This window comes from Eubalaena glacialis, chromosome 19, assembly GCF_028564815.1.
Source record: "Eubalaena glacialis isolate mEubGla1 chromosome 19, mEubGla1.1.hap2.+ XY, whole genome shotgun sequence".
Lineage (NCBI taxonomy): Eukaryota > Metazoa > Chordata > Mammalia > Artiodactyla > Balaenidae > Eubalaena > Eubalaena glacialis.
Window position 1 is genome coordinate 13,921,264 of NC_083734.1, and position 21,630 is coordinate 13,942,893.

Genomic DNA, 21,630 nt, shown 5'->3' on the forward strand with positions numbered 1-21,630 from the left:
TTTCAGTACTGACTCCTTAAGATTTGTTTGATGGCTGTAATCTTTGCATTCTGGAAGCTTCTCAAAAGGACTCTAAGAGAGCCTTCCTATCCTGGGTACCTCTCTGCCCTACTTGTCTCAGAGTTGTTTTATTTTTGGCCTTGTTTGTAAACTGTCAGACTCTTTTAAAAATCCTTCAGGAAGCCATAAAATGAAAAGAAATTGAGTTAATCTGTTAAAATGAAAGCTGAGCACTTCTCTGCCCCTCTGCCTGCCATATCAAAGGAGCTTCCTCTGAATGAGGATGTCTGCAGGCATTATCTCTCACTAACTTTTACTTTGAGCCCAAATTGCTCCTGAAGCATCATACCAGCAAAGGCAGGTTTCAGACTGTTTGAATCAGATGCCAAATCTCTGCCCACTCTATCAGAAGAGATGTAGCTGTATTAATTCCTTCTCACTGTTACAGCGAAAGCTTCCTTCTAGGTTAGCCAACAGGCATGCCTCTTAGGAAGCCTCCTTCGCTTCTCTTCTCCACAGCCTTAAGTAACTTCTGACACAAGACACTCCAGATCTCCTGATGGAATTCCATAGGGATTTACCTGCCTGATATAAGTAAAAGCTGCCACTCTTTTCTACTCCTCCTTTGCTTTCCTCAAATGTTGGGAGAGAAGCAAGCTTCCTAAAACCTCTGGCAAGAAATGTAGAAGCAGAAACTCTGTCCTCCAAGATCTACTTGTAACTCCTCCAAATGCGATGCTGGAATGGCAGGCGCTCTTCCGCTGGGCCCCATTCCTGAGAGGCTTGGCTGGTGCCAGCATGCCATCCTACTGGCAGCAGCTCTGCTTGCCCAAGAGGGGACATGTATTTGAATAACCCTGGAATCAGGCAGGAGATTCTGAGTGACAAAAGTATCAATCCAGAGATACAACTAAGGTGGAAATGGCCAGAGTATGTTTTGATTAGTGATTGATTGATTTAATTTTTCCAGGAAATCTATAGGAATACCATTTCTAAAATTGCATGGGTATTCCCTGGAAAAAGCTAAGCACTCATTGAGAAGTGTTTTCATTTTTCCTTGTAGAGAGTAGAAATGGTTTGCCGTCTGTCTTGCCAAGATGTGTCGATAGAGTTCCCAGGACATTTCTTTGCTCTAGAGCTCCATGTCGAGGAGGAGGGAAAGCCAGGCTGCCCTCTGGAGAGGGCCTAGCACCTCTGGAGGTCATTTTCATACCTTCAGAAGGTAGCAGTTGTGTTATAGTGCCATAAGGAGCTTTGCAATCAACCAGACCAAAGGTTTGAATTCTCCACTCAGCCATTTATCAGCTGTGTGACCTTGATGAACAAAGTTAACTTATCTTCTCTGAGGCTTAGTTTTCTTGTCGATGAAGTAGGGAGTATCAATGCCAGTTTGTAGTGTTTTTCTGAGTATCAAATTAGATAGTGTATGCAAAACACCTTGCCCAGGGCCTTTGTATGTATTAGGCACTCAGTAGATGTCCAGATTTCTTGAATAAATCCATCTCTAATTATAAACTCTTAAAATCTGAGGAGTTGAGGCAATCATTCCCCTATTTAAAAAATCTTTTTAACAGTTTTATTGAGATGTAATTGATGTATTTTATATTTTATTTATTTATTTATTTATTTATTTGGTCGTGTCGGGTCTTAGTTGCGGCACGTGGGCTCTTTGTTGTGGTGCGCGGACTTCTCTCTCCCTAGTTGTGGTGCGCGGGCTCCAGAGTGCCTGGGCTCTGTTGTTGCAGCACACGGGCTCTCTGGTTGTGGTGCGTGAGCTTAGTTCCCCGACCAGGGATCAAACCAGTGTCCCCTGCATTGCAAGACAGATTCTTAACCACTGGACCATGAGGAAAGTCCCTGTGATTGATGTATTTTAGACTACACATATTTAAAGTGTACAGATTGGATGAATTTAGACATATGTATACATTTGTGACACCATCACCACACTCAAGATAGCGAACATATCCTCCACCCCTTAAAGTGAAAGTTCCTTGTGCTCCCTTGTAATCTATTCTCCCCTAACCTTCCCCTCCCAATCCCAGGCAACCACTGATCTGCTTTCTGTCACTGTAGATTAGTTTGCATTTTCTAGAATTTGACAGTAAGTTCTCTGCCTCCCTCCCTCCCCACCCTCCCTTTGGCCTGCCTTCTCTACTCCACACTGATTTTGACATTCATCTGTGTTGTTGAGTGGTACAGTAGTTTGTTCCTTTTGGTTGCTGACTGTTCTTCCATTGTGTGGATATACCACAATTTGTTTATCTGTCCCCCTTGTTGATGGACATCTGGTTTTGTTTTCCAGTTTTTGGCTGTTACGCATAAAACTGCTATAAACATTCAAGTGTAAGTCTTTGTGTGAACATATGCTTTCATTTCTCTTAGGTAAATACCTAGGAATGGTCTACCCAGGTCATTTGGTAAATGTGTATTTTAACTTTTTAAGAAACTTCCCAACTATTTTCCAAAGTGGTTGTGCCATTTTTTATTCCCAAAGCAGTGTGTGAGAGCTGCAGTTACTCTGCATCCTCACCAACACTTTGTTATTCTCTCTCTTTTTGATTACAGACATCCTAGCGGGTGTGGAGTTTTTCGAGGTTTAGATTTCCCTACTGATTAATAATGTTGAGCATCTTATCAGAAGTACATGTTCATTTGTTTTGTTGGTTGTTGTTTTTTTTTTTTTTTTTGGCCTCACCGCAGGGCATGTGGGATCTTAGTTCCCCGACCAGGGATTGAACCCGTGCCCCCTGCAGTGGAAGCTCAGGGTCTTAACCACTGGACCGCCAGGAAAGTCCCCAGCATGTACTTATTTGCCATCTACATAACTTCTTTGCTCATTTTTTGGTTTATCTTATTAATTTGAAAGAGTTCTTCATATGTTCTAGATATGAGTCCTTTGTCAGATATATATTTTACAAATATTTTCTCCCAGTGAGACAGTTTTCTTTGTGGCTTCTCTTTTCATTTTTGTCTTTTAAAGAACAAGCATTTTTTTTTTTTTTAATGAAGTCTTTTTAAGTTTGATCTTTACAGATTTGTTGGCAGAGGAGCAGTTTAAAATAGTATTGTAGCTGATGCTGCTAATTAAAAAAAAATCTTCTTAATATCCATCTGATTAACAGTCTGAAGCAGTGCAGCACTGAAAATGCATAAGCAGCTTCATTTATGAAGAAAACAGTGCTAGGGCTCATGTGTTAAACAACTTTTTTCCCCTGACTGCCCTTGTTTGAAGAATGTACATGCCATTGGTTTGAGATTTATACCTTTACTTATTTTTTGAGCAGCAAGAACATGTTTAAACAGCTCACTTAGCTTCTGCAGTTCGTTCTTCTTGTCATCTTTCGTCACTTTCTCATCACCTTCACTTTGTGCTGCTTGACGTGGATTTTACTGATCCGATGAGTCATAGCCTTGATGATGAAGTTCTCTTGCTTTACTCCTTATTCTTTAGACAGAAGTTCTGTCTTCAGTGAACTTTCCTTTCTTTTTTCTTATTTTCCTTTTGGTTGCCCCTGGCAGTTTCTTGCTCAGTCCAGATAAGGAGCCACACAGCTGGGCATCTCCAACAGCTCAGGCCAGTCAGCACACGATGAGAACAAGGGGCTGCAGCATCTGCACAGCGTATTCTCAACTAATTGAGAAACCATCCTCAAAATGTCTTAAGAGCCCTTTTCTATGTAAAAGAAAAACGTTTCTGGAATCCTGTGTCAGATCTTTTTGGGTTTTGTTTGTCGGCTTACTTTTATTTGTTTACTTGTTTTAAAATTTTCATTTTGAAATAATTATAGATTCACAGGAAATTGTAAAAAAGAAACAAATGTACAGAAGGTCCTGTTCACCCTTCATCCCTCCTTCCCTAATGTTAGCATCTTGCATAACTTTAGTGCAGTATCAACAGCATGAAATTGACATTGGTACAATCCACAGACCTTATTCAGATTTCACCAGTTACACATGCACTTGTTTGTGTTTGTGTGTGTATGTATAGTTGTATGCGGTTTTATCACACAGGTAGTTTCATGTAACTACTTCACAATCAAGATGCAGAACTGGGGCTTTCCTGGTGGCGCAGTGATTAAAAATCTGTCTGCCAGTGCAGGGGACACGGGTTCGAGCCCTGGTCTGGGAAGATCCCACATGCCGCGGAGCAACTAAGCCCGTGCGCCACAACTACTGAGCCTGTGCTCTAGAGCCCGCATGCCTAGAGCCCGTGCTCTGCAACAAGAGAAGCCAGTGCAACGAGAAGCCCGCGCACCGCAACGAAGAGTAACCCCTGCTCACCACAACTAGAGAAAGCCCGCGCACAGCAACGAAGACCCAGTGTAGCCAAAAATAAATAAATAAAATAAATTTATATAAAAAAAAAAGATGCAGAACTGTTCCATCACTACAAAGCTCCTTCATGCTACCTTGTAAGAACCATCCCTGCCCCCTTCCATCCCCAAACCCTAAGCCCTGTTTTCCATCTCTATAATTACATTATTTCAAGAATATTATATAAATGAGATCATATAGCATGTAACCTTTTGAAATCAGCTGTTTTCACTCAGCATAATTCCCTGACGGTCTGTTCAAGTTGTTGCATGTACCAGTTGTTCTTTTCTTTTTATGGCTGAGTAGTATTCCATAGTATGGATGTTCCACAGTTTGTTTAACCATTCATCCAGTGAAGAACATCTGGGTTGTTTCCAGTTTTAAGCTATTATCAATAAAGCTGCTATAAACATTAGCGTACAGGTTTTTGTGCAAACATAAGTTTTTATTTCTCTGGGATAAATGCCCAAGAGTATATAATTGCTGAGTCATATCATAAGTGCATTATTAGTTTTAGAAGGAACTGCCAAACTGTTTTTCAGAGTGGCTGTACCATTTTATATTCCAATCAGCTAGGTATGTGTGATCCAATTTCTCTGCATCCTCATCAGCTTTTTGGTGTTGTTACTATTTTTTGTTTTAGCCATTCTGATAAGTAGTTTTTTGTGTTTTTTTTTAATAAATTTATTTTATTTATTTATTTTTGGCTGCATTGGGTCTTCATTGCTGCACGCGGGCTTTCTCTAGTTGTGGCAAGTGGGGGCTACTCTTCGTTGTGGTGCGCGGGCTTCTCATTGCACTGGCTTCTCTTGTTGCAGAGCACGGGCTCTAGGCATGCAGGCTTCAGTAGTTGTGGCACACAGGCTCAGTAGTTGTGGCTCGCGGGCTCTAGAGCACAGGCTCAGTAGTTGTGGCGCACAGGCTTAGTTGCTCCGCGGCACGTGGCATCTTCCTGGACCAGGGCTCGAACCCGTGTCCCCTGCATTGGCAGGCGGATTCTTAACCACTGCGCCACCAGCGAAGCCCCTGATAAGTAATTTTAACACTGTAGTTTTAACTTTGATTTCCCTAATGGCTAATGATATTGAACATCTTTTCATGTGCTTATATTTCACCTGCATATCCTTTTTGGTAAAATGTCTGTTCATGTCTTTTGCCCATTTTCTAATTGGACTGTTTGTTTTCTTTACTGGTGAGTTTTGAGAGTTCTTAATATAGTCTAGATACTAGTCCTGTGTAAGATATGTAGTTTGCAAATACATTTTCCTAGTCTATAATTTGCTTTTTCATCCTCTTACAGAGTGAAAGATTTTAATTTTTATGAGGTCTAGCATACCAATTTTCCTTTTATAGATTGTGCTTTTTGCATCAAGTCCAAGAATTCTTCACTTAGTCCTCAATCCTGATGATTTTTTTCTATTTTTTGTCTAAAAGTTTTATAGTCTTACGTTTTACATGTAAGTCTTTGATCCATTTTCAGTTAATTTTTGTATAACGTGTGAGATTTAGGTCAAGGTTCTTTGTTTGTTTGTGGATATCTAATTGCTCGAGCAAATATTTGTTGAAAAGGCTATCCTTCTTTGTTTGACTTAACATCAGGAGCGATAATTCCTCCCACTTTGTTCTTTTGCACAATTGTTTTAGCTATTCTAGGTCCTTTGCCTTTCCACATAAACTTTAGAATAAGCTTGTTTTCGTCTACAAAAAAACTTTGCTGAGATTCTGATAGTAATTTTGCTAAACCTTTAAATCTTTGTGGGAAGAATTGACATCTCTATGATATTGATTCTTCCAATCCATGAACATGGTAAGTCTCTCCAGTTATTTTGGGTCATCTTTTATTTCTTTCATCAACACTTGTAATTTTCAGCATAGGATCCCGTTTGTATTTTGTTAGATTTACACCTAAGTATTTCATTTTCTTTGGCAATACTGTGTTTTTAATTTCAGTCGCCACACAGTTATCTCAGAGCTTTTTGTGCAGAACTGTGGAGTGGTGTGAGGTTTTCATGTTCATGGCAAAGGAGAGAAGAGGAGTTGGAGTTTGAAACTTGAATCACAGGCATTTGAAAACCAGGTATGGAGAATTCCCTGGTGGTCCAGTGCCGAGGGCCCAGGTTCACTCCCTGGTCGGGGAACCAAGATCCCGGAAGCCGCGCAGCACGGCCAAAAACAAAAAACAAAAAACAAAAACACCAGGTATGGAAACAGTGTAGGTGTAAGAGCAGACAGACTTGGATTCAAATCCCATCTCTGACACTTAACTGACTTTGTGACCTAGGGCAAGTCATTTAACTTCTCTGAGCCTATTTTCTCAACTATCAGAAAGGGAGAATAACACCTCCTGTGCAAATCTTTTGTAAAGCTCTGAGATAAAATATATATATGAACGCTCTGTGTCTAACACAGCTCTCCCTATATCTTAGTTATTATTTCTGGCCACAGTGGAATCATCATTTATGATCCACAAATGGAGAGGCAAGTGTACCTGCTGTTAAGAGCAGCAAATGTTTCTTGAACCCCTTCATGGTGCTAATTTTCAAGGATGTGAAGTCTTGACATAGCTCTTGTCCTCAAGGGGCTTATAATTTTGTTGAGGAAACATGCTATATGTATAAAAATTCCAGGACTAGGCATCACTTGTTAAGTTCCAAATGTGTGGTGTGGACAGTGGGTGCATCAAAGAACTTTTTTTTCATGGGTTTTGTTTGCCCTTTTGTACCCTGTTCATCAAGGTGGCTTCTGGGTGTTGATGATGAGAGAATGTGTGGGGGTAGGAGGGGGTATGTACAGATTTAGGGGAAGGGAGTCATGTGGGAATATGTAATTAATTTTTATACTTTCCCCAGTAAACCATCGACCCTTTTTATGATGTCATGAGGGATTCCTTAATTTTGCAGCTGCTTCCTGATTACGTCAGAGAGGAGCCTCTCACCCCACAGCCTGGAGCTGCACTCATACAAGAATTGGAAACAAATGAAGTGCTGAATATCTAATGGCTTCCACAGGGAGAACCAGTTCAGACTTCCCAGGCCTCCTTCTGCAAGGTCTTCCTCAAGTATTTCTGACCCCCTGAAGTGTCTTTGTTCTGGAAAGACAGGACTGGCCCAGAGCCAAGTGGGCGGGAGCCTGGGGACTCCTCCCCCTCTCCAGGTGTTCTGCATTCCCACATTTCTACCCCTTTCCTGGATCTCGTTTGGTGGGTGTTACCCTTTTTGAGGTCTCAGGATCCTCTGGAACTTGGCTGAGATTATCAGCGAGAGTCCTTCCCTCCCCCACATCATCTCTACCTTCTCTTCTCTTGATTTTCCTTCTGCAGCATTTCTCACATCTGTGCACTCCTTTCCATTCCCTCTCCCACCTCTCTTATAAGAAAGATGTTACATTTATTTGGCATTATAAAGTTTATGAAGTGTTCTACATGTAATTCCTCTTAATTTAAACAAGTTCATGTCCTCTTAGCTTCCCAACCAGTTTGCCTCCCTGTTACTTTTTTCCAGCTATGCTAATCTGTCCTGAATGCTTTAACTAGATTAATCTTCATAAAATACTCACCTCTGCCTTCACTCAGGAACCTTGAGCGAGTGCCCTCCTCACTGCCTGTTGGGTCAAGCCTGTGTTCCTTGCTGTGGCATCGCAGGCCCTATGCTTTGTGGTCCCTGTTTTACCACGTGCCGAGTACATTGCTTGCTGTCTGGGTACATGCCTGGTGTGTCCATACCTGCGTGACTCTTTAGCACGCTCAATCCCTCCTTCATCCTGCCCAGTTCGTCTTTTGCAGCCCTGCTCAGAAGTGCTCTCTTCTATGAAACCTTACCTGATATACACTAGCTGGAAATGATTTTCTTTCCTTCTGGTGAGAGAAAGCATCTTATTTCCACCTTCCTATGGCATGTAATAATACATTGTCTTGAATTACAGCTATTTGGGTGTTTGTGTATTCTTCCTGTCTTCCTCATTAGAATGTCATCTTCTCATGGACAGTATCCTGTTTTCCTTTATATCCTCCACAATTGGGCTAAATAAACAACTTTGGAATTAGTCGGAGAGGTCACTTTGTTAGGGGGTTGGGATTTCCTTTGCCCCGACATCTACCCGCTAAAGGAAGTCAGAGTTTTATAATCCTAGAAAATCCAAAAGGAGTAGGGGCTCTTAGGGAAGAAACATTACCTTCCATGTTCCTTTGTCTTGTCTCAGACATACCTTGTTCAGGGATATGTCATGGATTGCCTTCCACCCAGTCAGCCTGTGTTCTGCTGTTGTGCATGAATAATTTGCTTGGGTGTATTGGTGCCTGATTTTTCTGACTCATTCATTCTCCTCCTTGGGGAATAAAATGATGCCCTGATGGCCTGGACATCTCTGCTTTTGCTGTGAGATTTTTGTATGGTTCCTATGAAACGACTGCTTCTTCCACCTCCCTTTCAGCCAGCAGCTGCCACAGGGAACTCTGTGGCTCAAACAGCAGCAGTCGAAAGATGCTCTCACTGCCCACTTCCTGTAGACAAGGAGGTTTTGGTGGGCTGCTCAGGAACTGTGCCAGCTCTGTGTCTGACTGGTGACTGACTCATGAGAAAAGCAGCCTCATGTCTGAAAGATAAGAGCCAACAAATCGCCTCCAGGTGGTGGTAGTTTGGAGGTGACTGACCATTCATTTCCTCTCTCTGGGAGGAGCCGGTGGGGACGGAATCAGTGAATAAGTGGTCTTGCCTGCATTTTTCTCCGGCTATTAGTGAAGCAGCTGAGCAAATGGTTGGTTCTCTCTGCTGGAGTGGCGAGTGGACCCCAGTGCCCTCTGAATGCCTTCTGCCGCTGTCAGGGTAGCAGACTTATGTGTCATCCATCCTGTGTCTTCCCTTCATTACTCTTCTCATTCTCTTGCTAGGAAGTTGGCTGTGTGCACCAGGCGAACTCTGCTTGTTCCATTGCTGCCAGGTTTTTCTGTCCCCCGGCAAACCTCATCCCTACTGATTTGGTTTCCTCCAGATCTCTCCGTGACCCGGGAATTGATCAGAAGCAATGGTTCTGAACCACTGTCCCTTGGCTGGGCTCAGTGGGTCCGGGCAGGTGGGCCTGCCTCTCCTGCCCTCCTCTTCCCTCTCCCCCCTCCTGCCTCGCTCCCATTTCCTGCAGGAGGACACTCTGCCATCCTGGAGCCGTCAAGCACAGCTTTGCTTTGGCAGCACCGTCGCGCACACACACTGGTGGGAGAGGGGACGTGTTTATCACTTTTCCTGGAGATTATCTGTTTAAGCACTTCTCTGACAGTTACAATAACAAGGGCAGTGTGTTGTGTTTCCCAGCAGAAGGACACTTGCTGTTGAAAGATGTATAGCACTAATTAGAAATACATAACATCCGGCCACATGGCAGCCTTCTCCCGGCCGCTCCATTTCCTGATTTCATACAACTTTGACGACAGTTGGTTTATGTTTTCCATGAATATGTTCTCAGAAAAATGAGAAGGTCTCCCTGTTACATAGGAGCGGGAAGAGTGTTTCTGCTTGAGCAGGTATTTGGCCAGAGGAATAGTGGGAGATGTGGTCACCTGCCCATCTGAGAGCATGTGGGAAGGGGCAGAACCAAGTTCAGACTTCAGGTGACTTTCTTGGTAAGAAATATTTCCGTCTGACTTCCTTAGCCAGAACCATCCCCCTACACCCTTGAGCAAGCCTGCTTTTGGAAAGAAGGGAAAAGGCTGTTTCACAATGTTAATGAGTTCCTCAGTTCATGTCAGGCTCCAGCTACCTGACACAAAGCCAGAGGAACCCAGGCAAATACCAAGGCGAACAATGCTTTTTCCTTCCCCACCCCACATCACGTGTTGGCCTGGCCCAGCCCGCTCTAGGGATATATATGGGCATCTGTAAGACCGGGACCAGTTTCCTAGGCCTAACCCTAGAGTGGGCGGGCCTGGGAATCTGGATGCTGTTTTCCTACCCACTTGCATAAGCGTGGGTACGTCTCAAGGACTGGCATCTTACAGCTTCTAGTCCGCAGAAGCCTAAGTGAAGCACAGAGCATCTCCTGAAGATACCACAGCACTTAATACATTTCTCCCTGGAGGCACTGGGTCTGAGTTGCCACGGTTACTGGGGGTAAATAAACCATTTGAAAGGTCCTAAGATTGCAGGGATCCTGTTTTATTTGTAGCTTTGTTCTTCAGCACAGGGTCAAGGACACTGTAGATGCTCAGTGCCTGTGGTACCACTGAGCCTTGGAGGAGGGCAGGCCTTCCAGAAAGTGCTCTGTATGAAGAGCTGACGGAGACCCAGGCATTCTGCCCCCCAGATAGCTGTGATATCACCACCAGCTTGATCAGAGCAGAACAGCTTACTGATTTGTACCTCCCCATCAGTCAAACCAGAATACAGCAGGGAGTGCTGTCAGGCCCTTCCTGGGGAGATGGAGGGGTGGGGGTGGGGGGTGAAGGGTTGAGGTGACATAACCATGGCCAAGAGCAGAGCAGTCATGAAAGCTACCTTTTAGCTGCTGCCCTGAGAGGTAGTTGAGCCCTTCCAGACACAGCAGAGAGGCTCCAGTTGTCGCTTCCCCACCTGGTCCCCAGACCTTATTGCAAGAAGCTTTCAAAAGGAGCCAGCCTGGACTCCCCAGAGGCCTCAGTGTCATTGTTCTTAAGCAGTTAGTTCTCCCCCTTGAGCCCTAGCCCTGTGCACTCTGAGAAGGAGTCTAACCTGAGGTTGCTGTTCATCATAAAAATAGAAGTGGTCTTGGTGAAAGTGATCTCCCTTTGCCCCATCTTATCCTTATCGAGGCTAATGAGAGTGTCTTCTTGTCGTCTTGGGCTTCTGCCAGTCCTTGGAGGTAAGATACCCGCCTCCATCCCTTCTGAGGGCCTTCCCTGTGCAGGTAACTTCTGCCTAAGATGCCCAATTGATGAGGGGACACTAATGTGTACTGTGTGTCAGCTACCAGGATGTGGCCTCTACTCCGCCTCTCCTAGTTCCCTCTGTTATGGACTTATTCTCCCATTCTGGGATTTGTTGCTAATTAGAGGCAGGCTGCTGGCAGTGCTTGGCAGGGGCCTGGGCTGAGCTGGGGTGGTACAGACAGTCCTGTTGCCTATAGTAAGGGTGGAGGAGAGAAGTTGGCAACTTTTCCTTGGGATGGCTTACACATCTTCCCCTTCCCTACTTTCCATCCTCCCTCCGCTTTGTTCTTAGATGCTTGTTTCTTGTCTCTCTAGCACAGGTTTAGGGCCTTACCGGAAGAAGAATGAGACTGGTGATCTATTCTAATCACATGGATTGTTACCACTTCCTTACTGCCTGCCACAGTTGAACTGGAAAGTTAGAGGGTGACATTTGGGACCATTGGGCATCTGGAAGGATGGCGGGAAAGCCACTATAGAAGAATTGCTACACTGATGCTATTCATATGTTGGGACCTTCTGAACAGCAGCCCGTTCCTTCTCACCCCCAGGGCTTTCTAAAGTGGTTTGGGCTGGCTTTGCATACTCCAGTCATGTTTGCTCCTGTGGCCAAGACGGTTAGGAATAACTGTGGTTGTGTAGCATCTCCTGGAGTAAAGACTTCAATTAGGCCCCACTGGAAAGATGAGTATCAATGAGGGGAGAGGCAAGAGGGCTCCCCCTTGGCTACTGAGGTTAAAATGCAAGCAGGGACAGAGATCAGACATGTGGCTAATTATCCTTTTAACACCTGGAGATTCTGGAAGTTCTCCTGTATTCAGACAGAAGGAATTAACAGATCAGCTGCTGCCAGAGCAAGCGAGCCCGGCCCCTGATTCCGTCTCCTGTGCGTATAGGGTGTCTCCTGCTCTGAGGCTGCAGGCTGGACTGCTGCCTTCTGTTTGTTGCCTGTTTCTCTCAAGTCTGGATGACGTGCCTATCAGGGAGGGCCACTGACAAGGGGCAGGTACAGGCAGTGGTTTGAAGGTGTGTATGTAGCTCCCGCTGAAGAATAGCCCTGGCCACCACCAAGGTGGCTCCTTTCCCTGACCTGCAGCCAGAGGGAGGTTGGGCAGGCTGAGAAAGTGAGGGGGATAGGGTGCTAGTATTGGAAACCAGATTTATTTCTTAGCCCTAGGGGAAAGAACTTGTGAAAATTAAAGCTAACACTGATTAAGTGCTTATGTGCCATGCACTGTCCTATATAAAGTTAACTCATGCGGTGAAAATAGGTTATTTGTTTCATGTGTGTTCTCTGAGGAGGAGGAACAGAGAGAAGGTAAGGATGGAAACAAAGGTTGGTGATTCAAGAAGATAACTTTTAAATTTGTATTTTTCTGATCTTAATTGGTGATTGTATTCCCGCTATCTATACATTAGAGAGACTGAGTTAATTAGATATGACTTCTTGTTGCTATTGCTTCACATCATCAGCAGGCAACTAAAGGCAGAGAGCATGCAGCTGTGGCTCAGACTGCTCGCCTTGGGGTAACTGATCCTGGGGAAGTGATGTGATACAGAATTTACACAAGTGAGCTTTATAATAACCTTATTGAGTGCTTACCCACAGGCCAGTCATCGTGGTAAGTGCTTCACGTGCATTACTTTATTTAGCCTTTCAACTACCCTTTGAGAGAGGGAATATTACAACACCAGTCTTAGATGAAGGGAAAGGAGCTCGGTGATACAAGCAAGGACTTGCACCTAGTGAGGTAGGGAAGAGGAGCCCTTGGCCCCCAGGATACTGATGGACTTTCCTTTGCTCCTGCTCAGACTGCTTCTCGGAGGAGTGTCGCTCTGTGATCCAGGAGCAAGCCGCAGCCCTGGGCCTGGCCATGTTTTCTCTCCTGGTGCAGCGCTGCACCTACTTACTGAAGGAATCAGCCAAAGGTAAGCAGATGAGGGGCCCTGACTGGTGGACTTTCCAGCTCCTGGGTCCTGCCCAGACAAGCTCAGAATGCCACGCTGCTTTCTCTGCATCTTCTGCCTCTACACCAGGCTTCCTTTTGCCCACCTAACTAGTCCCATTTCCTCTATGGCCCTCTTTCCTCCTTGTAGAAAGGAGAGGAGGCCTCTTTCCTCCTCTCTCTCTTTTCACCTTTAATAGTTAGGATTTTCAACGTACCTCTGAACTGCCGCATGTTCCTGCAACTTAAAAAAAAAAAAAGAAAGAAAAATGAGTTTCCCTTGGTGTTCATAATCCATGTTTTGGTTTCCCCCTCTATCTGTATGTCCCTGTTTGTCGGGTACCTGGTGGGGGTTATAACCACTGTGGACCAGCCATCTCGGGAGACTCACTGGACCAGAGCAGGGGTTCTTTTTAGCCCTTGGTTTGAGCAGTGTCCCCTTATCCTTTAAGGCTGCCCTTAGAATTCCAAGCCTGATTGCTGAGCCGTGTAAGGTAGGGCTGAAGGGTGTACCTTTCTTTCAGCTTCTGGATTAGTTTTGATGAGTGGTGAGGCCCCTCTTTTGTTCCCCTGCCACATCAGCTTTTTTTTTTTTTAATTTTTTAATTTAATTTTATTTATTTTTTTATACAGCAGGTTCTTATTAGTCATCCATTTTATACACATCAGTGTATACATGTCAATCCCAATCTCCCAATTCATCCCACCACCACCCCCACCCCCACCTCCACTTCACCCCTTGGTGTCCATACGTTTGTTCTCTACATCTGTGTCTCTATCTCTGCCCTGCAAACCAGTTCATCTGTACCATTTTTCCAGGTTCCACATATATGCGTTAATACACGATATTTGTTTTTCTCTTTCTGACTTACTTCACTCTGTATGACAGCCTCTACATCCATCCACGTCTCTACAAATGACCCAATTTCGTTCCTTTTGATGGCTCAGTAATATTCCATTGTATATATGTACCACATCTTCTTTATCCATTCGTCTGTTGATGAGCATTTAGGTTGCTTCCATGACCTGGCTATTGTAAATAGTGCTGCAGTGAACATTGGGGTGCATGTGTCTTTTTTTTTTAATATGTATAAATTTATTTATTTATTTATTTTTGGCTGCGTTGGGTCTTCGTTGCTGCACGCGGGCTTCCTCTAGTTGCGGCGAGCGGGGGCTACTCTTCGTTGCCGTGCGCGGGCTCCTCACTACCGTGGCTTCTCTTGTTGCAGAGCACGGGCTCTAGGCGCGCAGGCTTCAGTAGTTGTGGCATGTGGGCTCAGTAGTTGTGGCTTGCGGGCTCTAGAGCTCAGGCTCAGTAGTTGTGGCGCACAGGCTTAGTTGCTCCGCAGCATGTGGGATCTTCCCGGGCCAGGGCTCGAACCCGTGTCCCTTGCATTGATAGGCAGATTCTTAACCACTGTGCCACTAGGGAAGCCTGCATGTGTCTTTCTGAATTATGGTTTTCTCTGGGTATATGCCCAGTAGTGGGATTGCTGGGTCATATGGTAATTCTATTTTTAGTTTTTTAAGGAACCTCCATACTGTTCTTCATAGTGGCTGTATCAATTTACTTTCCCACCAGCAGTGCAAGAGGGTTCCCTTTTCTCCACACCCTCTCCAGCATTTGTTGTTTGTAGATTTTCTGATGATGCCCATTCTAACTGGTGTGAGGTGATACCTCATTGTAGTTTTGATTTGCATTTCTCTAATAATTAGTGATGTTGAGCAGCTTTTCATGTGCTTCTTGGCCATCTGTATATCTTCTTTGGAGAAATGTCTGTTTAGGTCTTCCGCCCATTTTTTGATTGGGTTGTTTGTTTTTTTAATATTGAGCTGCATGAGCTGTTTATATATTTTGGAGATTAATCCTTTGTCCGTTGATTCGTTGGCAAATATTTTCTCCCATTCTGAGGGTTGTCTTTTCGTCTTGTTTGTAGTTTCCTTTGCTTTGCAAAAGCTTTGAAGTTTCATTAGGTCCCATTTGTTTATTTTTGTTTTTATTTCCATTACTCTAGGAGGTGGATCAAAAAAGATCTTGCTGTGATTTATGTCAAAGAGTGTTCTTCCTGTGTTTTCCTCTAAGAGTTTTATAGTGTCCAGTCTTAACATTTAGGTCTCTAATCCATTTTGAGTTTATTTTTGTGTATGGTGTTAGGTAGTGTTCTAATTTCATTCTTTTACATGTAGCTGTCCAGTTTTCCCAGCACCACTTATTGAAGAGACTGTCTTTTCTCCATTGTATATCCTTGTCTCCTTTGTCATAGATTAGTTGACCGTAGGTGCGTGGGTTTATCTCTGGGCTTTCTATACTGTTCCGTTGATCTATATTTCTGTTTTTGTGCCAGTACCATATTGTCTTGATTACTGTAGCTTTGTAGTATAGTCTGGAGCCAGGGAGTCTGATTCCTCCAGCTCCATTTTTTTCCCTCAAGACTGCTTTGACTATTTGGGGTCTTTTGTGTCTCCATACAGATTTTAAGATTTCTTGTTCTAGTTCTGTAAGAAATGCCACTGGTAGTTTGATAGGGATTGCATTCAATCTGTAGATTGCTTTGGGTAGTATAGTCATTTTCACAATATTGATTCTTCCAATCCAAGAACATGGTATATCTCTCCATCTGTTTGTGTCATTTTTGATTTCTTTCATCAGTGTCTTATAGTTTTCTGAGTACAGGTCTTTTACCTCCTCAGGTAGGTTTATTCCTAGGTATTTTATTCTCTTTCTTGCAATGGTGAATGGGATTGTTTCCTTAATTTCTCTTTCTGGTCTTTCATTGTTGGTGTATAGGAATGCCAGAGATTTCTGTGCATTAATTTTGTACCCTGCAACTTTACCAAATTCATTGATTAGCTCTAGTAGTTTTCTGGTGGCCTCTTTAGGATTCTCTATGTATAGTATCATGTCATCTGCAAACAGTGACAGTTTTACTACTTCTTTTCCAATTTGTATTCCTTTTATTTCTTTTTCCTCTCTGATTGCCATGGCTAGGACTTCCAAAACTATGTTGAATAAGAGTGGTGAGAGTGGACATCCTTGTCTTGTTCCTGATCTTAGAGGAAATGCTTTCAGTTTTTCACCATTGAGGAGGATGTTTGCTGTGGGTTTGTCATATATGGCCTTTATTATGTTGAGGTAGGTTCCCTCTGTGCCCACTTTCTGGAGAGTTTTTATCATAAATGGGTATTGAATTTTGTCAAAAGCTTTTTCTGCATCTATTGAGATGATCATATGGTTTTTATTCTTCAATTTGTTAATATGGTGTATCACGTTGATTGATTTGCGTATATTGAAGAATCCTTGCATCCCTCGGATAAATCCCACTTGATGATGGTGTATGATCCTTTTAATGTGTTGTTGGATTCTGTTTGCTAGTATTTTGTTGAGGATTTTTGCATCTATATTCATCAATGATACTGGTCTGTAATTTTCTTTTTTTGTAGTATCTTTGTCTGGTTTTGGTATCAGGGTGATGTGGCCTCATAGAATGAGTTTGGGAGTGTTCCTTGCTCTGCAATTTTTTGGAAGAGTTTGAGAAGGATGGGTGTTAGCTCTTCTCTAAATGTTTGATGGAATTCACCTGTGAAGCCATCTGGTCCTGGACTTTTGTTTGTTGGAAGATTTTTAATCACAGTTTCAATTTCATTACTTGTGATTGGTCTGTTCATATATTCTGTTTCTTCCTGGTTCAGTCTTGGAAGTTTATACCTTTCTAAGAATTTGTCCATTTCTTCCAGGTTGTCCATTTCACTGGCATAGCATTGCTTGTAGTAGTCTCTTATGATGCTTTGTATTTCTGTGGTGTCTGTTGTAACTTCTCCTTTTTCATTTCTAATTTTATTGATTTGAGTCCTCTCCCTCTTTTTCTTGATGAGTCTGGCTGAAGGTTTATCAATTTTGTTTATCTTCTCAAAGAACCAGCTTTTAGTTTTATTGATCTTTTTTTTTTTTTTAAACATCTTTATTGAAGTATAATTGCTTTACAATGGTGTGTTAGTTTCTGCTTTATAACAAAGTGAAACAGTTATACATATACATATGTTCCCATATCTCTTCCCTCTTGCATCTCCCTCCCTCCCACCCTCCCTATCCCACCCCTCTAGGTGGTCACAAAGCACCGAGCTGATCTCCCTGTGCTATGCGGCTGCTTCCCACCAGCTATCTATTTTACATTTGGTAGTGTATATATGTCCATGCCACTCTCTCACCCTGTCACATCTCACCTCTCCCCCTCCCCATATCCTCAAGTCCATTCTCTAGTAGGTCTGTGTCTTTATTCCCGTCTTGCCACTAGGTTCTTCATGACCTTTTTTTTTTCCCTTAGATTCCATATATATGTGTCAGCATACTGTATTTGTTTCTCTCTTTCTGACTTACTTCACTCTGTATGACAGACTCTAACTCCATCCACCTCATTACAAATACCTCCATTTCATTTCTTTTTATGGCTGAGTAATATTCCATTGTATATATGTACCACATCTTCTTTATCCATTCATCCAATGATGGACCCTTAGGTTGCTTCCATGTCCTGGCTATTGTAAATAGAGCTGCAGTGAACATTTTGGTACATGACTCTTTTTGAATTATGGTTTTCTCAGGGTATATGCCCAGTAGTGGGATTGCTGGGTCGTATGGTATTGATCTTTGCTATTGTTTTCTTTGTTTCTATTTCATTTATTTCTGCTCTGATCTTTATGATTTCTTTCCTTCTACTAACTTTGGGTTTTGTTTGTTCTTCTTTCTCTAGTTCCTTTAGATGTAAGGTTAGATGGTTTATTTGAGATTTTTCTTGTTTCTTGAGGTAGGTTTGTATTGGTATAAACTTCCCTCTTAGAACTGCTTTTGCTACATCCCATAGGTTTTGGATTGTCGTGTTTTTGTTGTAATTTGTCTCTAGGTATTTTTTGATTTCCTCTTTGATTTCTTCAGTGATCTCTTGGTTATTTAGTAACGTATTGTTTAGCCTCAATGTATTTGTGTTTTTTATGTTTTTTTCCCTGTAATTGATTTGTAACCTGATAGCATTGTGGTCAGGAAAGATGCTTGATATGATTTCAGTTTTCTTAAATTTACCGAGGCTTGATTTGTGACCCAAGATGTGATCTATCCTGGAGAATGTTCTGTGTGCACTTGAGAAGAAAGTGTAATCTTCTGTTTTTGGATGGAATGTCCTATAAATATCGATAAATCTATCTAGTCTATTGTGTCATTTAAAGCTTGTGTTTCCTTATTAATTTTCTGTCTGGATGATCTGTCCATTGGTGTAAGTGAGGTGTTAAAGTCCCCCACTATTATCGTGTTACTGTCGATTTCCTCTTTTATAGCTGTTAGCAGCTGCCTTATGTATTGAGGTGCTCCTATGTTGGGTGCATATATTTTTATAATTGTTATATCTTCTTCTTGGATTGATCCCTTGATCATTATGTAGTGTCCTTCTTGTCTCTTGTAACATTCTTTATTTTAAAGTCTATTTTATCTGATACGAGTCTTGCTACTTCAGCTTTCTTTTGATTTCCTTTTGCATGGAATATCTTTTTCCATCCCCTCACTTTCAGTCTGTATGTGTCCCTAGGTCTGAAGTGGGTCTCTTGTAGACAGCGTATATATGGGTCTTGTTTTTGTATCCATTCAGCGAGCCTGTGTCTTTTGGTTGGAGCAATTTAATCCATTCACGTTTAAGGTAATTATCGATATGTATGTTCCTATTACCATTTTCTTAATTGTTATGCGTTTATTTTGTAGGTCCTTTCCTTCTCTTGTGTTTCCTGCTTAGAGAAGTTCCTTTAGCATTTGTTGTAGAGCTGGTTTGGTGGTGCTGAATTCTCTTAGCTTTTGCTTGTCTGTAAAGCTTTTGATTTCTCCGTCAAATCTGAATGAGATCCTTGCCAGGTAGAGTAATCTTGGTTGTAGGTTCTTCCCTTTCATCACTTTAAATATATCTTGCCACTCCCTTCTGGCTTGTAGAGTTTCTGCTGAGAAATCAGCTGTTAACCTTATGGGAATTCCCTTGTATGTTATTTGTCGTTTTTCCCTTGTTGCTTTCAGTAATTTTTCTTTGTCTTTAATTTTTGTCAATTTGATTACTATGTGTCTCGGCGTGTTTCTCCTTGGGTTTATCCTGCCTGGTACTCTGTGCTTCCTGGACTTGGGTGGCTATTTCCTTTCCCATGTTAGGGAAGTTTTCAACTATAATCTCTTCAAATATTTTCTTGGGTCCTTTCTCTCTCTCTTCTCCTTCTGGGACCCCTATAATGCGAATGTTGTTGCGTTTAATGTTGTCCCAGAGGTCTCTTATGCTGTCTTCATTTCTTTTCATTGTTTTTTCTTTATTCTGTTCTGCGGCAGTGAATTCCACCATTCTGTCTTCCAGGTCACTTATCCGTTCTTCTGCCTCAGTTATTCTGCTATTGATTCCTTTTGGTGTATTTTTCATTTCAGTTATTGTATTGTTCCTCTCTGCTTGTTTGTTCTTTAATTCTTCTAGGTGTTTGTTCTTTAATTCTTCTAGGTCTTCGTTTCTTGCATCTTCTTGATCTTTGCCTCCATTCTTTTTCTGAGGTCCTGGATCATCTTCACTATCATTATTCTGAATTCTTTTTCTGGAAGGTTGCCTATCTCCACTTCATTTAGCTGTTTTTCTGGGGTTTTATCTTGTTCCTTCATCTGGTACATAGTCCTCTGCCTTTCCATTTTGTCTGTCTTTCTGTGAATGTGGTTTTCCTTCCACAGGCTGCAGGATTGTAGTTCTTCTTGCTTCTGCTGTCTGCCCTCGGGTGGATGAGGCTATCTAAGAGGCTTGTGCAAGCTTCCTGATGGGAGGGACTGGTGGTGGGTAGAGCTGGGTCTCAGCTCTGGTGGGCAGAGCTCAGTAAAACTTTAATCTGCTTGTCTGCTGATGGGTGGGGCCGGGTTCCCTCCCTGTTGGTCGTTTTGCCTGAGGCTACCCAGCACTGGAGCCTACCGGCTCTTTGGTGGGGCGAATGGCGGACTCTGGGAGGGCTCAGCCAAGGAGTACTTCCCAGAAGAACTTCTGCTGCCAGTGTCCTTGTCCCCATGGTGAGCCACCCCCCCACCTCTGCAGGAGATCCTCCAACACAGGCAGGTTGGTCTGGTTCAGTCTCCTGTGGGGTCACTGCTCCTTCCCCTGGGTCCTGATGCACACACTACTTTGTGTGTGCCCTCCAAGAGTGGAGTCTCTGTTTCCCCCAGTCCTGTAGAAGTCCCGCAGTCAAATACCACTAGCCTTCAAAGTCTCATTCTCTAGGAATTCCTCCTGCCATTGCCGGACCCCCAGGTTGGGAAGCCTGACGTGGGGCTCAGAACCTTCACTCCAGTGGGTGGACTTCTGTGGTATAAGTGTTCTCCAGTTTGTGAGTCACCCACCCAGCAGTTATGGGAGTTGATTTTATTGTGATTGCGCCCCTCCTACCATCTCATTGCGGCTTCTCCTTTGTCTTTGGATGTGGGGTATCTTTTTTGGTGAGTTCCAGTGTCTTCCTGTTGATGATTGTTCAGCAGTTAGTTGTGATTCCAGTGCTCTCGCAAGAGGGAGTGAGCGCACATCCTTCTACTCCGCCGTCTTGAACCCCGCATCAGCTTTTGTGAATGCCTCTAGCCTCTGGGACTGCCTGTTTTTTGGAGGGACGGTAGGGGTAACTATTTGGAAACAATTTCAAATTTACAGAAAAGTTGCAAGAATAATACTAACAGCTCTCTTACATACCCTTCACCCAGATTCCCTAATTGATAACATTGTACCATATTTGTTTTAAGTTCTCTCTCTTTCCACACACACACCTATACCTAATGCTTATTGTTATTTATTTTAAAATTTTATTTATTTTATTTTATTTTTGGCTGTGTTGGATCTTTGTTGCTGTGCGTGGGCTTCCTCTAGTTGCGGCGAGCGGGGGCTACTCTTTGTTGTGGTGCACGGGCTTCTTGTTGCAGAGCACGGGCTCTAGGCGTGTGGGCTTTAGTAGTTGCAGCACGCAGGCTCAGTAGTTGTGGCTCACAGGCTCTGGAGGGCCAGCTCAGTAGTTGTGGCACACAGGCTAAGTTGCTCCGCGGCATGTGGGATCTTCCCGGACGAGGGCTTGAACCCGTGTCCCCTGCGTTGGCAGACGGAATCTTAACCACTGTGCCACCAAGGAAGTCCCTGTTATTTTTTTTTTTTATGAACCATTTGATTGTAAGTTGCGGACATGGTAGCTTTTTCCCCCCAAATACTTGACTGTGTATTTCCTAGTCATGAGGACATTCTCTTATATGACAGTACTCTTATCACAATCAGGAAGCCAGCATTGATACAGTACTATTATTGAATCTACAGGCCTTATTGAGTTTGTACCAGTTGTCCCAAAAACAATTTTAAGCAAAAAGTTGCTTTCTGGTCTAGGATCCATTCCAAGATCACACTTTGCATTTAGATGTCATGTTTCTTTAGTCTCCTGCAATCTGGAATGGTTTTTCAG

The 21,630-nt window shown here is 43.1% G+C and overlaps 1 protein-coding gene across 2 annotated transcripts in view; it reads left to right on the forward strand.

Annotated features, from left to right (window-relative positions):
• The window catches only part of SMG6 (SMG6 nonsense mediated mRNA decay factor), a 239,737-nt gene that overhangs the window by 85,592 nt on the left and 132,515 nt on the right, over positions 1-21,630 (forward strand). For both annotated transcript variants that reach the window (XM_061175743.1, XM_061175744.1), the window contains one exon: positions 13,022-13,138. In XM_061175743.1, the coding sequence (XP_061031726.1) occupies positions 13,022-13,138 (117 nt within the window). The remainder of the gene's footprint in view (positions 1-13,021; positions 13,139-21,630) is intronic.